The following is a 22577-nucleotide window of genomic DNA, read 5'->3' on the forward strand; positions in this document are numbered from 1 at the left end:
TATATGGGGGCTATGACCGATCACAATGAAATTAGGTCGTGTGATTTATGTCTCTATGAAAGTTTACTACGTTGAATTTTGTGAGTATACCAACATTTTTAAGCGATTTGTGCACGTTAAAGTGATTTTCGGAAGCGGGTCTATATGGGAGCTATGACTAATTATGCACCGATCGTACACCACCATAGTGGGGAGGGTATTATGCGTTTGTGCAGATGTTTGTAACGCCCAAAAATATTAGTCTAACACCCACCTTAAAGTATACCGATCGACTTAGAATCTTCTGAGTAGATTAAACGATGTCCGTCCGTCCGCCTGGTCGGCTGGCTGGCTGGCTGTCCATGTAAACCTTGTGCGCAGAGTACAGGTCGCAATTTTGAAGATATTTCGATGAAATTTGATACATATTATTTTTTCGGCTCAAGGACCAGCCTATTGAAACTGGCTGAAATCGGTCCATTATTTCACCTAGCCCCCATACAAATGTCCTCCCGAAATTGGACTTTATCGGTCATAAATGTTTAATTTATATATGTATCTCCAAAAATTCCGCTCCAAATAAGTTTTATATACACAAAATTCATGTCACCAAATTTTGTTACGATCGGTCCATAATTAGTCATAGCTCCCATATAGACCCGCTTCCGAAAATCACTTTAACGTGCTTAAAAATGTTGGTAAACACACAAAATTCAACATAGTTAACTTTAATACGGACATAAATCACACGACCTAATTTCATGGTGATCGGTCCATAATTGGTCATAGGCCCCATATAAGGCCCAATTCCGAAAATCACTAAAAAATATAAATTATTGAAATTTTAAAAGAAAAAATTTTTTTGATCTTTTACTTAGTGTAGGGTATTATATGGTCGGGCTTGGCCGACCATACTTTCTTACTTGTTTTTCCTTAAATTTGTTGAAAATATAAGAATTTCTACCTATGGTCCAATTTTGGTGTCAAACAGTAGAATACTTTAACAGTTATTAATTTCGCACGATATTGATACTTTGAACTATAATGTATTGTAGTATTCTTTACCTTTACCGCAAATTATAAATATAGACTAGAGCCAGAATGATATATTTATAAAAAAAACTATTTTCGTTTACCGCGTTTTGTGGGTAAACTTTTTAAATAATTTTCAATGGCCTATTTGCAAAAAATTTATAAAAGTTATATCCCTAATGTACATAGATCAAATAAAAAATATTTCAATATTTGTATGTAAGGTATATTTTAAAACATACAGAAAATATCTTAAATTTTACTGATATATTATTATACGATTTATATTGTATATTGCCTATACCCTTCACAAATACCCGCTTGAATATGCTTTTTCATAAATTTGTTTAATAGTATACATTTTATTATAGTGCAATATTAAATTACAAACCTATGGAATGACTCAATGTGTCATAGAATATTTTGGCAACTATAGGATACGCCCATCTAAAAAGAGAATGAAACAATGAATAATGTTTTCCAGTGAAAACCAATATTTCAACTTTATGCACAACGTACGCATCATGGGAATCCATGTTCATATCGATAACATCTGGCACTGCCTTATTTCGCTGGTAGATCTTCAAAACATTTTCAAACCAATTATCGGACGTTATTTCCATCGATTCTAAAATTTTTATCATCGCTGTTATATTTGAAAATCCACTCCAAGTCTCAGATTGTATTTTCAAAGCAGATAGTTTTACAAGAGCAGCACCTTTAAGAGATGGAGCACGTTTCAAGTGTGCTTTTAACGATTTAAATATAACCTCAGTCTATCCAAGAAATAAAATGAATGCGTTAAATTACCATGTTTCAATTTAATGTTTTAATATACTTACTCGTCTTATAACGTCCCTAATATCATCCGATGAATGTTGAGCTATAAATAATGCAGATGTTATATCAGGTAGAGCCCACATAGTAGCTCGTGTACATACTAATGGATCAGGGTGGCCATGAGGCAGAATACCCAGTGCAAACAACACCAGTATCGAGTTGTGGGCTACACGAGTTGGATATTTCGTTAACAATTCCTCCACAGCCTTTAGATAATCTGAACTTCTTACAACTATAGGTCCGCTCCAGTTGCTTGGAATAAGTGACGTCCAGTTCAACTGAATTGCAAATTATTTCAAATATGAACACAATACAATTTACAACAAAATCCTTTCATTACATAATAGTTACTTACTATTGGATACATTTCTTGCAGGGATGATATATTGTATAGTACTGAACTGTCCCAAAAGCCCCGACGAGAATGTTCAACTCGAATCTAAGTAAATAAACACAAATAAGAGATATTCACTATATCGATATTTTATATCACAGATACTCTTAAGTACAATGCACACCAAAAAATATTTTGAATTTTTAAATTTTTTTAATACATATCTTCACCTAAAATGCAAAACAACGTATCATCAAAAAATTCGAAATTGATATTATTATTTATCACTACATCATATTACACATGTATACAAAATTTTAAATCAAAAATAACCAAGTTATAACCAAAATTTAAACTAAAATATCATCATGATTACATGACTTTCTTAAACAAAATAACGTGTACGCCTTGAGTAATTAATTAATAAATCGTTTTAACCTTAGTTTAGGTAGATCCTAATTTGTTTTTAATAAATTTGTTGCAATTGAATATTTTTTGAAGTACCTTTTTTAGTTTAAAAAAGTAGTTGTTAGTAATCAAAATAAAAAAAAACATAAAAAAATTAAAAATGTATATATAAACTACCTTTATTTAAAATAAAAAAAATATTTTTATTTAAGTTTTTATTTTTTCATAAAAATTTATATTGATAACGTAAATCAATATTGATAAAAAAAGTGTGCTTTGAAAAAATAGTTTTTTTTCATACAATATATTTCTAGTGTCATTGTAATTCAGATTTGAAAATTTTGTTTCAATATCTCAAGTAATTTTCATTTTATATCGTTTTTTGCTTCTCCTATAAACTTATGAAAAGTGATGTTACGTTATTTTGCATTTTAGGTGACGATATATTTTTATGTGTTCTTTCTGTTCTTGCTTTTAGTATAATATACATAAGTATTAAATAATTTTTGAGTTTTTGCACACTTTTTATATAGAGGGACTGACTATATTGCAATTTTATTGGCATTTTTGTTATTTTTCTATCCAGTAATTTTTAAGGCCTTATTAATAAATCGTTAAAAAACAATATAAATGTAGCTTAAGTTTCCTTTTTTGTAAATTTTATCGAAAATTTTGTTAAATACTTACCCCATATTCATAAACAAATTTTAAATTTATAAAAGGTTTATAAATCATAAAAAAATTTAGATAAATTTAAAAACTGTTTAAATTTTACAAAAATGTGAAATATTAAAGAATTGTTTTGATTTTAAAATATTTTTGTGTTCAATGTACCAGAGATCAGTAGTGCGATTTACTATCTTTTATAACGATAATCGTATCGTTAAAATAAATATATTTGCTTTTCGCTTATTTTGATATTTTGTAGACATATCTTAAACAATCGTTAAAAATAAATTACTGAATCACACTATCGTTACTGCAAGCGATTATTTATGTCGATAAACATTACGATTGCCGGTTCGTTAAAAGTTAGTAAATCGCACTACAGCAATAAATCACTTTTTTTGATATTCATACGCACTTATGAATTTCCTAAAATCCCTTCTTAGTGGATCTACATTTTGTAAAAGGAACCCATTACCCGAATTTCCAGTTTATAGCTTTAGCGGTTTCGGCTGTGCGATGATGAATGAATTAGTCAGTCAGTCACACTTTAACAGCGCTACGACGATTTTGTTTGATTATAGCCGCTAAAGCTCTTTTGTCGCCAGACGTAATTTTGGAGACCCGGCCTCTGTTTTTCTAAAATTATCACATTCTTCGTATTTTTTAACAATGCCTTGCACTGTTGATCTGGGATGAATAAGATCAATTGATATTTCGCCATATCTTTTACCCGATTTGAATTTATTAATAATTATGATTCGAATTTCTTCGCAATATGGCTTACCAAGTGCCATTGTTAACAAATAGTTAAAATTTAATGAAAATAAGATTAAAACTGTCTGTTTTTTGTTCTCTGACATTTCATTATTCTTACTATAACGGTATATATATTTTATTTTTTTTTATGATCTAGTTGTTGGTGTCACTTTATGATGAATTTATACTCTGTACGAATTAATAGTGGTCAAATATTTTTTTATAAAAATTTAGAATTTTAGCTTCAGTATGTGTATTTTTAAAATATTTACCTCAATATGTACAGAATTTTCTTTATAAATTTAAAGATATTAAAATAATTTTTCAGAAAATATAACTTTTGAGGTACAGTAAAATATGCAGTTTTGAATGTTAATTTGTCAAAAAATTCTTGGTGTACGAATTAATAGTGGTTAGGGCTCGTATATAGATTAGTATAAGTGAGTAGACATAATTGAAATTAAACTACTCTGACGTACTCATAGACAGCGTTGCCACTCATAAAATATTTTTCCTACCAAATTTCTAATTAAAAACTACCAAAACCTACCAAATTTATAATATTTGAGAAATGCTATATGGATTCGTTTCAAAATTAATAGTTAACTTAAAATTATATTATTGCTGCTATAAAATTACCCAGAGGAAGAAAGTTATTTAATAACACTACAATCATAAATATGTTAAAATCGTTCAGTTTTCGAGATTTTATTTTTGAGTCGATTTAACGATGTCCTTCCGTATGTCTGTCTGGCTAGTTGTCCATGTATTTCACATAGCCCCCATATAAATGTCCTGATTTACATATATAGATATTAAATAACATTTTTACAAATAAATTACACCTAAAAATTCAATTCATAATTGACCATAGCTCCCATATAAGGCCCTCTTCCGAAAATTACTTAAACGAGCACAAAATTCTTAAAAGTGTTGGTATCCCGAAAAAATTCAACACAAATAAGTTTCATATAGAAATAAATTACGCGTCCTAATTTCCATAATTGGACATTTAAAGTGTCAGATGAAACTGAAATATTGAAGCAGAGTTTAACACATATTATTAGAAAATAAAAGTTACTAAATAAATACACATTTACCTGACTAAACTAAATATTTAAGAAAATGCTATCTTCATATTTTGCAAATATGTAGTTTTATTATTTTGGCTTAACATAAGTAGTTTTTTCGTTATTATTTTAATTATTTTGTTCTTAAAAATACTTATGTATTCAGAAATATCGTAGCCTATCGGAACAAACCAACCAAACTACCAAAAGTCAATTTGTTAACTTGAAACTACCAATTTTGGTCCAATTGGACCAAAGCGGCAACGCTGCTCATAGAGTAAGTTCGGGTAATGTGGTATAGGCGGGTGATGTGGTATAGCTGTTTTTCTCTAAAACTAAGAGCATAGGAGTACCGGTACCAAGCTTAAGAGTTTTATGATCTCAGAAAATTCACAGTGTACTTCATTTTTGCAGGTCATGGAAATAGTCAATTGTAAAAAATCAGCATTATCTTATGGTAGACTTTTTTTGTGATCTGTTAAAAATTAATTTTTATAAACTATACTATAAACTTTATATACTTTATACTATAAACTTTATATACTTTACAGAATATATATACTTTATAGTATAAAGTATATATATTCTGGATCCTTATAGATATCGGAGTCGATTAAGACATGTCCGTCTGTCTGTCTGTCTGTTGAAATCAATTTTCTGAAGGCCCCAGATATCTCCGGGATCCAAATCTTCAACAATTCTGTCAGACATACTTTCGAGAATTTTGCTATTTAAAATCAGCAAAATCCGTCCATAAATAACGAGCACAAATCCGAGACAACCTCTGAAAATTTCATCAAAAAACATAATATATTGCATGCTTTGACAAAAAAGCAACAAAACGTATGTTTGGATGTGCATGCTTTGCGTATTTTGTTGTTCTTTTGTGTTTTGTTTCTTTTGGCGTTGTTGTTGTTTTTTATACAATTAAACGTATGGTTGGATGTGTGTTGGTTTCATTGCCTTGCGTATTTTGATTTTGTTTTTTCTTTTGGTGTTTTGTTTCGTTTGGCGTTGTTGTTGTTTTTTGTGTTCTTGATAAATTTAGGATGCTGTACGCTGAAAGTGGGAAATGTACATACATATATACTAATTATAAAAAATAATAATGCATCCACAACAAAGGTGAAGGGTATATAAGATTCTGCATAGCCGAATATTTTTTTTTTTTTTAACGTTTTATTGATTTATTGAATCTGTCTATTTTGACCTTACAATAAGTATTTAAATCTTATAACTAAAATTAAAACTATTTGCTCTTCAGCAAGAGAGCCATTATGGTAAACTGTCACTCATCTTAGCGGGGTGGTAGATCTGCTCTACGGAGCCTGGATCGGGTTTGGGTCTGCACAAGTTGTCTTGCAAGCGTATTGGGATGGTTTCGCAGCTTCACAATATATTTCTCACGGACTTTCTCGAACTCTTCCTTTACCAATGTCACTTCTAAGTCTCTGTGGATGTTTTCATTTCTTATGTACCATGGTGCTCCCGTCATGGTCCTAAGAATTTTAGATTGGGCCCTCTGTATAAGATCAATACTGGTGTTGCTAGCCATTCCCCATAATTGAATTCCATATGTCCAAATTGGTTTTAAAACGGTCTTATACAGGATGACTTTATATTCAAGGCTTAATTTTGATTGGTCACTGATTAACCAATGAAAGCTAGAGGCTTTTAACTTCATGTGAAGTCTCTTGGTTTCTATGTGTCGGCGCCAAGTAAGCCGTCTATCTAGATGAATACCAAGGTAGGTGACATAATCAGACTGCGGTATATTAACGTTATTGAGTGTGACAGGTGGGCAATTTCCTCTCCTTAGAGCGAACGTAACATGTTTACTTTTCAGCTCATTTACCTTTATTCGCCAGTTTTTCAACCATGACTCCACACGTACGAGGTAATTCTGTAATTGACTAGATGCCATGAGTGGGTTTTCGTCTGAGCTAATAATGGCGGTATCATCAGCAAATGTTGAAATTGTTAGTTTATCGCACGTAGGTAGGTCGGAGGTGTAAATCAAATATAGCGTAGGTCCTAGTACACTTCCCTGTGGAACGCCAGCTCCAATCTTGCATTCTCTCGTCACATAATCATTGTAATTAACTCTGAAAAGTCTATTCGATAAATAAGACTCCAGCAATTTATGAGTACATAGTGGTAGTAAACATTTGATTTTATGTATTAGACCCTTATGCCATACCTTGTCAAAAGCCTGAGCAACGTCTAAAAAGATGGCAGAACAATATTTCTTTAATTCAAAAGATTTTCGAATCTCTCCAGTTAAACGATTGACCTGTTCAATGGTGCCATGATGTTCACGGAAACCAAATTGGTGTACTGGGATAATGTTTCCATCATTCAAAAAAGGTATTATCTTTTCCTGGAATATTTTTTCGAATAACTTCGACAAACAAGGGAGTAGGCTAATAGGTCTATAAGAAGATGGCAGGGTTAAATCTTTACCCGGTTTAGGTATCATTATTATTTGAGAAATTTTCCAATTTTTTGGATAAATTCCTAGTTTCAAGATCGCATTAAACAATATAGATAGTACAATTATTGCCACATTTGGTAGGTTCTTAATCATTGATGGCGTTATTAAATCATATCCCGGTGATTTTTTCAAGTCTAATTTATTTTTAATTACTCTATTAACATCCTCAGGACTAATATCGAATTGGGCTGCATTAGCCATTGTTGAAGCTGGCAGTTCTTCTAGTTCAAACTCATTTGCCGTGGAGTTGGGTTGAAATACTTCACTTAAATGTTCAGCGAATACTGAGGCTTTTTCTATAGCACTTCGTGCCCAGGTTCCGTCAGCTTTTCTTAAAGCGCTTTGTGCCTCTACCGGTGGCTTAATGTTCCTCGTTGCCTTCCAAAGAGAGAAATTTGTGTATTTTGTACTCGTCAAACTTTTAATATATTTTTCGTTTATGCGATCCTTCTCTAAATGAAGGGCTCTTTTCAGTTTTCGTACTGCTGCGGACAGCCTCTGCTTTGCAGCAGGTGATCTATTATGTTGCCATTCTCTTCTGAGTCTTCTCTTTTCGAGAAGAAGTCTTTCAATATCCGAACTTGAAATAGGCGAATTAGTTTTTGGAGGGATCTGGCACCTAGAGTGTTCCAGAGCCGAAACAATCAATGACGTGAAGTCATTAACGGTCCTATCTATGTCTTCCTCACACTGTAAATTAGGATTTGTGTGGATATGACTGCTGATATATTTCCTATATTTTAGCCAATTTGTCTTAAAATACAAAGAGTCCTTAGGAAATCTTGGGGTGTTGGGTCTCTCACAATAATTAATAATTACAGGAGAGTGGTCAGAAGATAGATCATAGGATATTTCTGTGGATATTGCATTCCGAATAATATTTCTGCATATGGCGAAGTCTATTAGATCAGGAATTTTTCTAGGATCAGTTGGCCAATAAGTTGGGTGTCCAGGAGACACAAAATCTAAGCAATTTTTGCGATCAACTAGAGCTTTATACAGCTGTCTACCTCTGGGATTTACCAATCGCGAACCCCAATATGTATGTTTGGCATTGTAGTCTCCACATGCCAGAAACCGATCTCCTAGTGTTATAAAGAATTCTTCAAATTTTTCCTTGGTCATCGAAAAACGTGGTGGGCAATATATAGAGCTCAGAGTTAGGTCTCCAGCTGGGAATTCAAGGCGAATAGATGTTGCTTGCATATAATCCTTTGAAAACGCTTCTAGGGCATAGTGTCTCAATCGGTTTCTAATTATGATACCGGTACCGCCATGTGCCTTACCATCCGGATGGTTTGTGTAATAAAATGAGTATCCTGATATATTAAAGTTATATCTATTTGTAAGATGTGTCTCCGAAATTAACATCACATCGATGCTTTTATTTAACATAAAATGGGAAATTTCCGATTTGTGCTGGTTTAAACCATTTGCATTCCAGAAACATATCTTCAAAAAATTCATTTTCTTGTTAATAGAATTTGAATCATTTGGTTCTGTGCTCTCAGAAGCTCTTGTATTGTGTTTTGCATGGATGACATGAAGTTAGTCATATTTTGATTAAGAGAGGAAATATTCTCAGTAATTGTTTGCATAAGGTTTTCCAACCCTCCCATATTTTGGGGGACTTTTGGCTTTTGATAACCCGTTTTTAAAATACTGGCGTATGAGCTGGCTCCAGCATTAATTGAAGCTCCCTGGCAATTTTCCTGTGATACTGGATGAGCCGCATTTATTTTATCATTTGAAAAATCTACTCCAGAGCTTAGTGGTCTAGATGTAGATACCGAATTTGTAGGTGTTGATTCAACTATTTCACCTCTCAACAGCTTTTGCCTCTCTCTTAATCTTTTTAGTAACTCCTTGTAGACCGGGCATCCGCGATAATTAGCGGAATGATCTCCACCGCAGTTACCACATTTCCTACTGAGACCATTCTCAACTATATCACATTGTGACGAAGAGTGCAGGCCTCCGCATGCAATACATACTGTGCGTAGGGTACAATAATTACGTGTATGTCCAAATTCCTGACAATTACTACACTGAACTGGACGATTACGCTTAAGAGGTTCCTCTATATTTACTCTACGATTCAACAAATATCTTAGAGTGTATATAGGGTGAGTTTCATTATTTTTTAATTTCCTATCATCAGGCTCTAACTCAACCCTAAACATTGGCTGAGGAACCTTGTCTCTATTAAAGATATTGACTACATTCTTTGTCTGATAGCCCAATTCTTCCAGGGCCTCCTTGATTTCGTTTGTATCTACACTGGACTCTATACCTTTTATGACCACTATCAAGCCCTTGCAACTCTTAAGTTGATATGTATAAAAGTTTTTCTTACTGTCATTTAGGTGTTGAGAAATTTTTCTATAACAATCCTCAGTGTATACAACTATTTTTGTCTCTTGCACACCTCCTTTTCTTATTGGAACAATATGAAAATTATTTTTTCCAATGAGTTCAATAAATGATTTCACTAAGCTATTAGAGCTAGTTTCACGAAGGAATATTGGTGGTGGTTTTAACGGTTTACGGATGGATTTATCATCATTTTTTTGACGATTAGAATCTTCCTCACTCAAGAGAGCAAAACGGTTACTTTTCAAGGGGTTATCAGTAATTTTTTGCTTTTTCTCAGAAGGCAGACTTTTCTGGGGACTTAAATTTCGCTTATTAATTCTTATATATCTAAGCATACCTGTTTGAACTGGAGATTTAGTTTTACTTATCTTATTTCCAACCTTAGGTATAGCACCACTTGATGTTCCATTATCTTCCATCACGGTATTTTCAGTGTTAAATACATTAAAACTCTCACTAGGTGTTGTTAGTGGATTATCATAAGCTTGTGTATTTATCATTGTCGACTCTGTTATATCTACTGCAGTATTTGTTGTTGTACCAGAACACTTTTTATTTTCTTTTATGCTTTGTTCTAAACAAGCATTACTAGGTGATGATGTGTGTGCAATATTGTTCTCATGTATTTGTATCACGGGGGAACAAGAGCGCGCTCTCTCAATCGGTTTGGCGGTTAAATAATTTTTGTTAAAGTCTGGATCTCTTATATTTTTGTTAGCACTTCTATTTTCACCCTCCCCGTTCAAAAATATGTAGGCATTTCTACCGTTTAAACTGAGTCTACTCTCATTATGAGAGTTCATATGCTCACAGTAATTTAACGAAATTTGAAAAAAGAAAATAAACAAAGCACTTTTAAACAAATTTCTATTTTTTTTTGTTATATTGTATAGCCGAATATAGCACTCTTTCTTGTTTTTTATTAAATTGATTTTATTTTTGTTTTTTTTCACAAATTTTTGTTTTGTTTTTTTTGACACTATTGTCCCCCAAGCAACAATAAAACACTATGTTGTTATTGCAATGTTGTACTTGTTGTAATATCAACGCCACCTGTACAGTAAATTCGCCTTGCCTATTATGTTGTCAATAAATCCCCAAGCGATGATCCAAAAATTCTGAAATATGTTTAACAAAATTTTTAAAAATTTAAAATTGGAGTTTTGAAACTGCCGTTAAAAAAAATATTTTTATTTGGTCATACCTGCGAATAGGTAAACGGTATCCTACGAAGACAAAAACTCATATACAAGTAAATATGTATATATTTTAAATAAAAACAAGTAAGAGAGCTATATTCGGCTGTGCCGAATCTTAAATACCCTTCACCAAATTATACTTTAAAATAAAAATTTTAAATATTTTTAGGTAAACAAAAATTAAATTTTATTTTTCCAATTTTTTGGAATTTTGTTTTTTTCGAAATAGTTTTCTAATTTTTTTTTTAAATTTAGTGAAAAAAACAATTCGGGTTAAAAAATATTTTTAACCCGAATTACTATGGTCTTATATACGTCGTTGCAAAGGTTTTTGAAATATCTATCGTTAGATATTCATATTGTCTATATTAATGACTTAGTAATACAGATAAAGGTAAAAAAAATATATCTCAGCCATTTGTGGACCGATTTCTTCGGAAAGTCGATTTCAACCCACAGACGGACATGGCTATATCGACTCCGCTATCTATAACGATCCAGAATATACTATATACTTTGTGGGGTCGCAAATGAAAAATGTAGAAAATACAAACGGAATGACAAACTTATATATACCCTTGCCACTCACGGTGAAGGGTATAATAATTTTCTTTAGAAAATATTGTCTATAACTATATTTTCTGTGGAATAGGACATGTGTGTATAACAATATTTTCTATAGAAAATCTTGTGTAGAACAATATTTTCTACACAGAGAAAACTGATTTTTGATAGCAACCGAATTTGTTGCCAATCGAATGATTCGGTTGCATGCATAGAATTTTTCAGTTATAACAACAGAAAGTCAGTTGATAAAGAAGAATTTCAGTTGAGGCAACCAAACTTTAGGTACCCCTTCCAAAATATTGTAGGCACAACTGTAAAATTCGGTCACTAAGATAGAATCATTCGATTGGCAACAAATTCGGTTGCTATCACGAATCTGTTTTCTCTGCGTATAGACAATCTTGTGTATAACTATATTTTCTGTTGAAAATCTTGAGTGTAACATTTTTCTCTAGGAAATAAAATAATTTTCTATAGAAAATCTTGTCTATAACTATATTTTCTGTAGAATAGGAGATTTCGTCTATAACTATATTTTCTGTAGAATATCTTGAGTATAACAATATTTTCTGTAGAAAATCTTGTGTATAACAGCATTTTCTATAGAAAATCTTGTGTAGAACAACATTTTCTATAGAAGATCTTGTGTAGAATAACATTTTCTATAGAAAATCTTGTGTAGAACAATATTTTCTATAGAAAAATCTTGTGTAGAACAATATTATCTATAGAAAATCTTGTGTAGAACAATATTTTCTATAGAAAAATCTTGTGTAGAACAATATTATCTATAGAAAATCTTGTGTAGAACAATATTTTCTATAGCAAATCTTGTGTAGAACAATATTTTCTATAGCAAATCTTGTGTAGAACAATATTTTCTATAGCAAATCTTGTGTAGAACAATATTTTCTATAGAAAATCTTGTGTAGAACAATATTTTCTATAGAAAATCTTGTGTAGAACAATATTTTCTATAGAAAATCTTGTGTAGAACAATATTTTCTATAGAAAATCTTGTGTAGAACAATATTTTCTATAGCAAATCTTGTGTAGAACAATATTTTCTATAGAAAATCTTGTGTAGAACAATATTTTCTATAGAAAATCTTGTGTAGAACAATATTTTCTATAGAAAATCTTGTGTAGAACAATATTTTCTATAGCAAATCTTGTGTAGAACAATATTTTCTATAGCAAATCTTGTGTAGAACAATATTTTCTATAGCAAATCTTGTGTAGAACAATATTTTCTATAGAAAATCTTGTGTAGAACAATATTTTCTATAGAAAATCTTGTGTAGAACAATATTTTCTATAGAAAATCTTGTGTAGAACAATATTTTCTATAGGAAATCTTGTGTAGAACAATATTTTCTATAGCAAATCTTGTGTAGAACAATATTTTCTATAGAAAATCTTGTGTAGAACAATATTTTCTATAGAAAATCTTGTGTAGAACAATATTTTCTATAGAAAATCTTGTGTAGAACAATATTTTCTATAGAAAATCTTGTGTAGAACAATATTTTCTATAGAAAATCTTGTGTAGAACAATATTTTCTATAGAAAATCTTGTGTAGAACAATATTTTCTATAGAAAATCTTGTGTAGAACAATATTTTCTATAGAAAATCTTGTGTAGAACAATATTTTCTATAGAAAATCTTGTGTAGAACAATATTTTCTATAGAAAATCTTGTGTAGAACAATATTTTCTATAGAAAATCTTGTGTAGAACAATATTTTCTATAGAAAATCTTGTGTAGAACAATATTTGTCTATAGAAAATATTGTCTATAACTATATTTTTTGGACATGTTGTGTATAACAGTATTTTCTATAGAAAATCGTATGAAAAACAGCATTTTCTTTAAAAATCTTTTCTATTATAACAGCATTTTCTATAGAAAATTTTGTATTCAACAGCACTATATTTTCTGTAGAATATCTTGAGTATAACAATATTTTCTGTAGAAAATCTTGTGTATAACAGCATTTTCTATAGAAAATCTTGTGTAGAACAACATTTTCTATAGAAGATCTTGTGTTGAATAACATTTTCTATAGAAAATGTAGAACAATATTTTCTATAGAAAATCTTGTGTAGAACAATATTTTCTATAGAAAATCTTGTGTAGAACAATATTTTCTATAGAAAATCTTGTGTAGAACAATATTTTCTATAGAAAATCTTGTGTAGAACAATATTTGTCTATAGAAAATATTGTCTATAACTATATTTTTTGGACATGTTGTGTATAACAGTATTTTCTATAGAAAATCGTATGAAAAACAGCATTTTCTTTAAAAATCTTTTCTATTATAACAGCATTTTCTATAGAAAATTTTGTATTCAACAGCACTATATTTTCTGTAGAATATCTTGAGTATAACAATATTTTCTGTAGAAAATCTTGTGTATAACAGCATTTTCTATAGAAAATCTTGTGTAGAACAACATTTTCTATAGAAGATCTTGTGTTGAATAACATTTTCTATAGAAAATCTTGTGTAGAACAATATTTTCTATAGAAAATCTTGTGTAGAACAATATTTTCTATAGAAAATCTTGTGTAGAACAATATTTTCTATAGAAAATCTTGTGTAGAACAATATTTTCTATAGAAAATCTTGTGTAGAACAATATTTTCTATAGAAAATCTTGTGTAGAACAATATTTTCTATAGAAAATCTTGTGTAGAACAATATTTTCTATAGAAAATCTTGTGTAGAACAATATTTTCTATAGAAAATCTTGTGTAGAACAATATTTGTCTATAGAAAATATTGTCTATAACTATATTTTTTGGACATGTTGTGTATAACAGTATTTTCTATAGAAAATCGTATGAAAAACAGCATTTTCTTTAAAAATCTTTTCTATTATAACAGCATTTTCTATAGAAAATTTTGTATTCAACAGCACTATATTTTCTGTAGAATATCTTGAGTATAACAATATTTTCTGTAGAAAATCTTGTGTATAACAGCATTTTCTATAGAAAATCTTGTGTAGAACAACATTTTCTATAGAAGATCTTGTGTAGAATAACATTTTCTATAGAAAATCTTGTGTAGAACAATATTTTCTATAGAAAATCTTGTGTAGAACAATATTTTCTATAGAAAATCTTGTGTAGAACAATATTTTCTATAGAAAATCTTGTGTAGAACAATATTTTCTATAGAAAATCTTGTGTAGAACAATATTTTCTATAGAAAATCTTGTGTAGAACAATATTTTCTATAGAAAATCTTGTGTAGAACAATATTTGTCTATAGAAAATATTGTCTATAACTATATTTTTTGGACATGTTGTGTATAACAGTATTTTCTATAGAAAATCGTATGAAAAACAGCATTTTCTTTAAAAATCTTTTCTATTATAACAGCATTTTCTATAGAAAATTTTGTATTCAACAGCACTTTGTATAGACAATTTTGTGATAACAGACGACTGTTTATAACATAAAGCTACTGTAATATGAGCAGATGTTCTATAGGATTCATGTCAGGTGATTGCGGAGGAGTCGGGAGAATGTGGGGAACATGATGCACTATTCATATTCGGACGTCATGGGCTGTGTGTCATTGGACTGTTGAAAATAGAAACGTTCCCAAGCTTTAACTTTAGAGCGCATTGTAGTAGGTTTTCTTTTAAAATATTAGGGTACACTGTTTTGTCCATTGAACCGTCGATGAAAACTAAGTTTCCTACACCAGATGCAGCCATACAACCCCATAACATGACCCCTTCTCCACCATGTTTGACAGTGTTTACTACATTGTACTTTTCTAATTCAGTATTTGGCCTTCTCCAAACTCTTACACTGCAACATATGTGTTCTGTGCAGTGTTACAATATGTCAAGTTTTCTCTTTTTTTGCAAGGTTTTTGAGACGCAAAAAGTTTTATTTTTTAAAAAAAAGTTTTTTTTGGAAAATTGATATCAATAAGTTGAACCGATAATTTCAAAATAATAGTCCCCAAATTCATTCACTAAATGGGGAGATTGATTTGAATATATTGAAAGTGTCTCCAGCACTAAATTCACATAAATTATCTCAGTTTGATTACATATATATACGAATTGGGATTTGCAATTTTAGTATGTACTTAAAAAAGTTTTTTTGTTGAAAAAAAAGTTTTTTTTAGAAATAAAAAGTTTTCTTCAAAAAAAATATGGCAACACTGGTTCTGTGTACGCGTGAGAGAGTTGCTCTTTTGAGAACACATTATAAAATGCTCTCTCTATTTGCTTAGTAAATAAGATTCAAGGCGAATTTATATACTAGGTGGTGTTGATAGCACAGCTCATTAATATTGTTTGAATGTTTGAGCTGTCAATTATCCTGTGTTTTTTGCGGCGAATGCTACAACAAATGTAAAAGTAACAAAAACAACAGGCAAACTTTGACAGCTTAAATCACATAAACAAAAACAAATTGCAAGTGGTTTTTGTAAATGTTGTACTTGTTGTAGAATCGACACCAGCTGATATATAAATTCGCCTTTAGATTTACAAAAAACAAACATACATACCTATAAAGCTTTGTTTGTTTATACATATATTTGCATGACGTCATTCATTGAAAACAATGATATATTACATTGTTTTTTGATTTTTTGCTTATATCTCAGCCCATGGTAGGTCCAACTTACTATGGTCTTATATACGTCGTTGCAAAGGTATTTGAAATATCTATCATTAGATATCCATATTGTCTATATTAATGACTTAGTAATCCAGATATAGGTGAAAAATGGGTAAAAAATCGAGGTTGTCCTGGTTTTTTCCTTATATCTCAGCCATTTGTGGACCGATTTTAAATAGCAACCGAGCCGGAAGAATTCCGGAGATATTGATATATGAATCATGTATGTATGTTATTTGGGGTCTTCGGAAAGTTGATTTCAACACACATACGGACAGACGGACATGGCTATATCGATTCCGCTATCTATAACGATCCAGAATATATATACTTTATGGGGTCGCAAATGAAAAATGTGGAAATTACAAACGGAATGACAAACTTATACATACCCTTGCCACTCATGGTGAAGGGTATAATTAGCTCGCATCTGCCCACCCCAGATAAAAATTTGGAAAGTTGCAGAAAGATTTTTATGGATTTGTAGATTGTTCCGTTAAGAGATTCCAGTGCCCTAGAACATTAAATATAAGGTATATGAACCCAAAAAGTTAAAAAATATTCCAATGGCAATCGTACAACGGAGCACATGTATGTAATGTTTGGTTTTAAAAACGGTTTACAAGCTAAAATAAAGGAGTCAAATCCGCAAGCCAGTTTGGTTCATTGTTTATCCGATAGGCTAAATTTAGTTATTGTGGATTCGTGTTCACACATATATATCATCAGCGCAAACATTCTTAGCATAGAGGCTTTCTGCATTCACTTTTCGAAACCAGAAAATAATAATGATTTAAAAAGCCTAAGCCAAGCTCTTCAAATTAAACAGCCTTTGCACAACTAGATGGAGTTGTAGATATGAAAACTGTAAGTCTGTAATTAAAAATTACGCTGTAATTAAATGTGATCTTGAAGATTTTTATATAGAATCAACATTAGGTAAAAGCCGGATTCTATTCCTTCAATTGATTATTGGAAGTTAAATATATATATATATAAACCAGTAATAGATAGCATAATTTTTAATATCGAATACCGATTCCAAAACATTCCATTACCTAAAGCTGTTAACAATTTCTTTAAATTAGATTTGGATGGCGCCGATGAATTCATTATTTATTACAAACATGTTTTGCAAATTGATTCTGATTCTATGAAAGCTGAAGCACTAGTTTAAACACATATTCAGCGAAAAACAATTAAACTTTGATATGATAAAATCCAAAATTGACAAGAATATCTCTCCAAGCATTTACATAATTTTACAAGTGGCAATAAGCCTTACTATTAGTTCTGCTAGTTTCGAAAGAAGTTTCTCAGCTATGCGTAGAATAAAACAATGGTAGTGCAACGCTTCAGGAACGATTTTCAAATTTAGCAGTTTTTTTTCAACTCAATTCTTTATTTATAATAATATTTGTACAAAGGCGTATATATATTAGAGTGACAGCCGATTTTTTTTTTTTAGATTTCAAAGAGTGCCGGGTGGAATATTGTGACACTAGGCCTAAATGTTAAGTGCTGAAAATTTGAGCCAAATCGGGCAACGATTTCTGGACGCGCATCGAGGTCAAAGTTCAGATATATGCAAAATTTTACTGTTAATATGGAATAAATAGGTGAAACTCGTTAACTTTCTGCATTGTTTTCTAGAAATGTGTAGATTTATTTATATTAATGAATATTACATTAAAAAAAAATTTTTGGAAATTAACCCTGTATCTCCTTTGGTTCAAAATGACCCAAAAACTGTATTATCGCCAAAATTAGAGAAAAATGCAAATTTTTCAGTTTTTGAAAAAATTTTGCTACTAAATAAATACTTTTACAATTGAATGCAAAAGAATCGAAATATGTACGTAATTATCGTTGTAATGAGATATAAATGACAAAATTTGATTACAAAATTTTAAAGTTATTACAAATTCGCCAGACCATTAACGTGTTTCAGGCCACTTGAACAAAAAATTTAGGAAAAAAATTAAGATATTTCGAGAAAAATTAAAATAAAAGCTCATTTTTACTTAAAATATGTCCATTTTTACTTGTATATGAGTTTTTGTCTTCGTAGGGTACCGTTAACCTATTTGGAGGGATGGCCAAAAAAAATACTTTTTTTTAACGGCTGTTTCAAAACTCCATTTTCAAATTTTTAAAAATTTTGTTAAACAAATTTCAGATTTTTTCGATCATCACATTGGGGTTTATTGAGATCAAAATAGGGAATAAAAATATGAAAAAATTATGTCAATATCTCTTACAGTTTTTCCGTACCTGCGATTTAAATTTTGCGTTTTTCAAGAAAAACTAATTTTTTGTCCATATTTAGGCGAATGAGTCCAATTTCCTTACTGTTATAAATTTTAAGTAAAACCAATTCATAATATTATAGTTCTTGTAATTTTAAATATGTTCTGAAAGTTTTACTAAAATCGGAAAACGATAACCTTTGAATCGTGAAGGTCAAAGGTCAAATTTTTAAATATTTGGAATTTCTAATGAAAATATAGCGAAATGTTATATATTTTTGGGCCGATTTTCATGAAACTTGAGGAAAATATAACATTAGAGAATTTAAAATCACAGCACAAAAATGGAAATTAACCCTTAGCAGGACTTGGGGTCCAAATTACCCTCAACTTTTAAAATCACGAAAAACACAACAATTTTGACCCCAAGTACTCTTAAAGGTTAAAATCCATTTTTGTACTGTTGTTGTAAATGCTAGACACCATTATATATTTTCCTCAAGTTTCATGAAAATCGGCCCAAAAATATATAACATTTCGCTATATTTTCATTAGAAATTCCAAATATTTAAAAATTTGACCTTTGACCTTCACGATTCAAAGGTTATCGTTTTCCGATTTTAGTAAAACTTTCAGAACATATTTAAAATTACAAGAACTATAATATTATGAATTGGTTTTACTTAAAATTTATAACAGTAAGGAAATTGGACTCATTCGCCTAAATATGGACAAAAAATTAGTTTTTCTTGAAAAACGCAAAATTTAAATCGCAGGTACGGAAAAACTGTAAGAGATATTGACATAATTTTTTCATATTTTTATTCCCTATTTTGATCTCAATAAACCCCAATGTGATGATCGAAAAAATCTGAAATTTGTTTAACAAAATTTTTAAAAATTTGAAAATGGAGTTTTGAAACAGCCGTTAAAAAAAAGTATTTTTTTTGGCCATCCCTCCAAATAGGTTAACGGTACCCTACGAAGACAAAAACTCATATACAAGTAAAAATGGACATATTTTAAGTAAAAATGAGCTTTTATTTTAATTTTTCTCGAAATATCTTAATTTTTTTCCTAAATTTTTTGTTCAAGTGGCCTGAAACACGTTAATGGTCTGGCGAATTTGTAATAACTTTAAAATTTTGTAATCAAATTTTGTCATTTATATCTCATTACAACGATAATTACGTACATATTTCGATTCTTTTGCATTCAATTGTAAAAGTATTTATTTAGTAGCAAAATTTTTTCAAAAACTGAAAAATTTGCATTTTTCTCTAATTTTGGCGATAATACAGTTTTTGGGTCATTTTGAACCAAAGGAGATACAGGGTTAATTTCCAAAAATTTTTTTTTAATGTAATATTCATTAATATAAATAAATCTACACATTTCTAGAAAACAATGCAGAAAGTTAACGAGTTTCACCTATTTATTCCATATTAACAGTAAAATTTTGCATATATCTGAACTTTGACCTCGATGCGCGTCCAGAAATCGTTGCCCGATTTGGCTCAAATTTTCAGCACTTAACATTTAAGCCTAGTGTCACAATATTCCACCCGGCACTCTTTAAAATTTTAACAAAAATTTTTTTCCATACAACTGATTGTCACTCTAATATATATATGTATACAATATTACATTTTTAAATATAGAGAGTTTAGATATAAAAAAAATCTTTTCAACTCTAACTAATATAATAAGGACCAAATAACAGTTTAGATCAAGAGGAAAATTAAAAAATCCCCATTTAAATATAAAAAAATATTTTATAAAATAAATTAGCAGTTTTAAATATTGAAAATGAAGTATGATTTTAGTTTTGTTTTAATAAAAAATTATTTTTTTTTTATAAAAAAAATTGTTTATTTTTACTATTTGGGAAGGGCACTTGCCCACCCCAGAATGATTGTCTAGCTACGCTTATGTTTGTGACACTCTAATGTACGTGTTAAAATATCTAGTCAAGTAGCTGATCAAGTAACCAGTTACAAAGCTAGTAAGGTATATGACCCTATTTAACCAGTATGTGAAGCCAATGCGTTGCCTACTTTGGACCAGCTATCAGACAGTCCCATTGTTATCAAGAAGAGACAATTGACACCCTGCCTAGGACATGCCCGTGTTAAAATGACTAGTCACGTGGCCATTGAAGTAACTAGCTCCCACCCTAAATGATTGGTAAAATCACTAGTTCGGTACTGTCTCCTAGAACTGTTGGGGTACTCATACTCACAATTACATTGATTTATATGTAAGTATCGTAGCATTGAATATGAATCCGACGTCGAACTCATACGAACTCATATTTGTTTGATTCATATATAACCTCAGCCTGACTTATAATTTTAGGAAAAGACTCATGCATGTGTAACTTTAGTATTTTTAAAGGTTGCAAACATTGTTACCATAACTCTTCAAAATAAAGAAAAAATATCATTTCAACTCATTCATGTATGTATTTTTAAAAGTTTAGTCATTAAATAGTTTGAAACTAGTATAAACTGCCCAGCAGTTCTAGGAGATAGTACCGTGTAGTATATTTAATATACTTACTTAATTATTTATGAACCTATGTAACTATGTGTTGACCTAATGTTTATTTTATGAACCTATGTAATTATGTGTTGCCCTAATGTAATGTTAATTTCTTTTTGGAAAAGTATATTTAATTGGAAACCTATTGGAAATGTAGTTTGTAAGCAACAAATATTTTTTTGACTTTTGTAGTTTTAAGAATACCGTTAAATAAGTATATAAGCTAAGAAAAATTCAATAAAGGATTATTATTCACTTTGCCTAACTAAAAATCGGCATTTATTTCTTTTGGCATATCAAACTGCCAGTAATAAATATCTTGGCATATTGATCTGCCAGTAACTAAAAAAAAAACATCTTGGCATATAAATCTGCCTAGTACAAAAGATTACCAGTGGCGTTTATTAGCGCCGGTACAAAACTAAGCAGGCAAGAATCCTTTGCACTCTTCACTAAATTCTGATAGGAAGATACATAACCATTACATGGCGATCCTGTCCAACACAATACAAAGGGAATTACAAAAAGAAATTCCCAGAGAAACAAAAACACCAGCAATTAAACAACAACCACAGCCAATTACAATAGAGGAATATAAACAGAGGTTGGCGAAGAAAAAAGAGGAGCTTACCAAGATTCCAAAAATAAACCTACCGCGACATCGAAGAGGCGGAAGATTGGTTAAGCTGCGTCGTAAACTGGCCGCATTAAAAATATCATCAACGCTGATCCACCACCATCCTGGCAAACATCTTCTGAAGTTTGGAAACAGATTGGCGCTCTGGAAGCCCAACTGTACCAATTTAAAAATAAAAACTCAAAAATGTAAATTTATAAACAAATAAAAATGAATTTATTTTAAAATAAAAACAAAAGAAAACACAAAAACTAAAATATTTAAATTAAAAAGAACAAATTTGCTCAAATATGTTAAATAAATAACAATAAGAAAAAGAAATGTCAAAAAATTCTAAAAGTGCTGCCAAGTACGTATACAATTAAGTGCTGCAAAAACAGCTGTTCGTACAGAAAAGTAATGCTTATAGAGTTACCAGATTATAATATTACATATACAACATTTTGTTCTAAATATCCAACTAAAAATTACATATATAGAAAAATTTAAAATTTTAATAGTATTTTAATGGAACAACTCAAAAAATATATAACTAAATAACAAAAATTAGAAACAAATATAAAAAACAGAAAAACAGAGTTTACACTTTCCGGTATAAAACAGAAAAATTAGAAAGATTATCATTTATAAAGGCCGAAGTAGAAAAATATTCTAAGGTTTTAGACAACGAGGATTGCAAAACGTTAAATATCGAATTCCAAGAATCGTACAGCAACGCTACATTATTAGTACAAAACTTGAGGATAAAAGATATTAAGGAACAA

At 30.3% G+C, this 22577-nt stretch overlaps 1 protein-coding gene across 1 annotated transcript in view; it reads right to left on the reverse strand.

Annotated features, from left to right (window-relative positions):
- Nepl16 (Neprilysin-like 16) overlaps positions 1–22577 on the reverse strand; it is a 273327-nt gene that overhangs the window by 71366 nt on the left and 179384 nt on the right. Inside the window, exons 5-8 of the mRNA XM_065514988.1 lie at positions 2207–2290; positions 1854–2129; positions 1531–1787; positions 1403–1458 (exon numbers count right to left, since the gene is read on the reverse strand). Of these exons, the coding sequence (XP_065371060.1) occupies positions 1403–1458; positions 1531–1787; positions 1854–2129; positions 2207–2290 (673 nt within the window). The remainder of the gene's footprint in view (positions 1–1402; positions 1459–1530; positions 1788–1853; positions 2130–2206; positions 2291–22577) is intronic.

This window comes from Calliphora vicina, chromosome 1 (assembly GCF_958450345.1).
Source record: "Calliphora vicina chromosome 1, idCalVici1.1, whole genome shotgun sequence".
Classification (NCBI taxonomy): Eukaryota; Metazoa; Arthropoda; class Insecta; order Diptera; family Calliphoridae; genus Calliphora; species Calliphora vicina.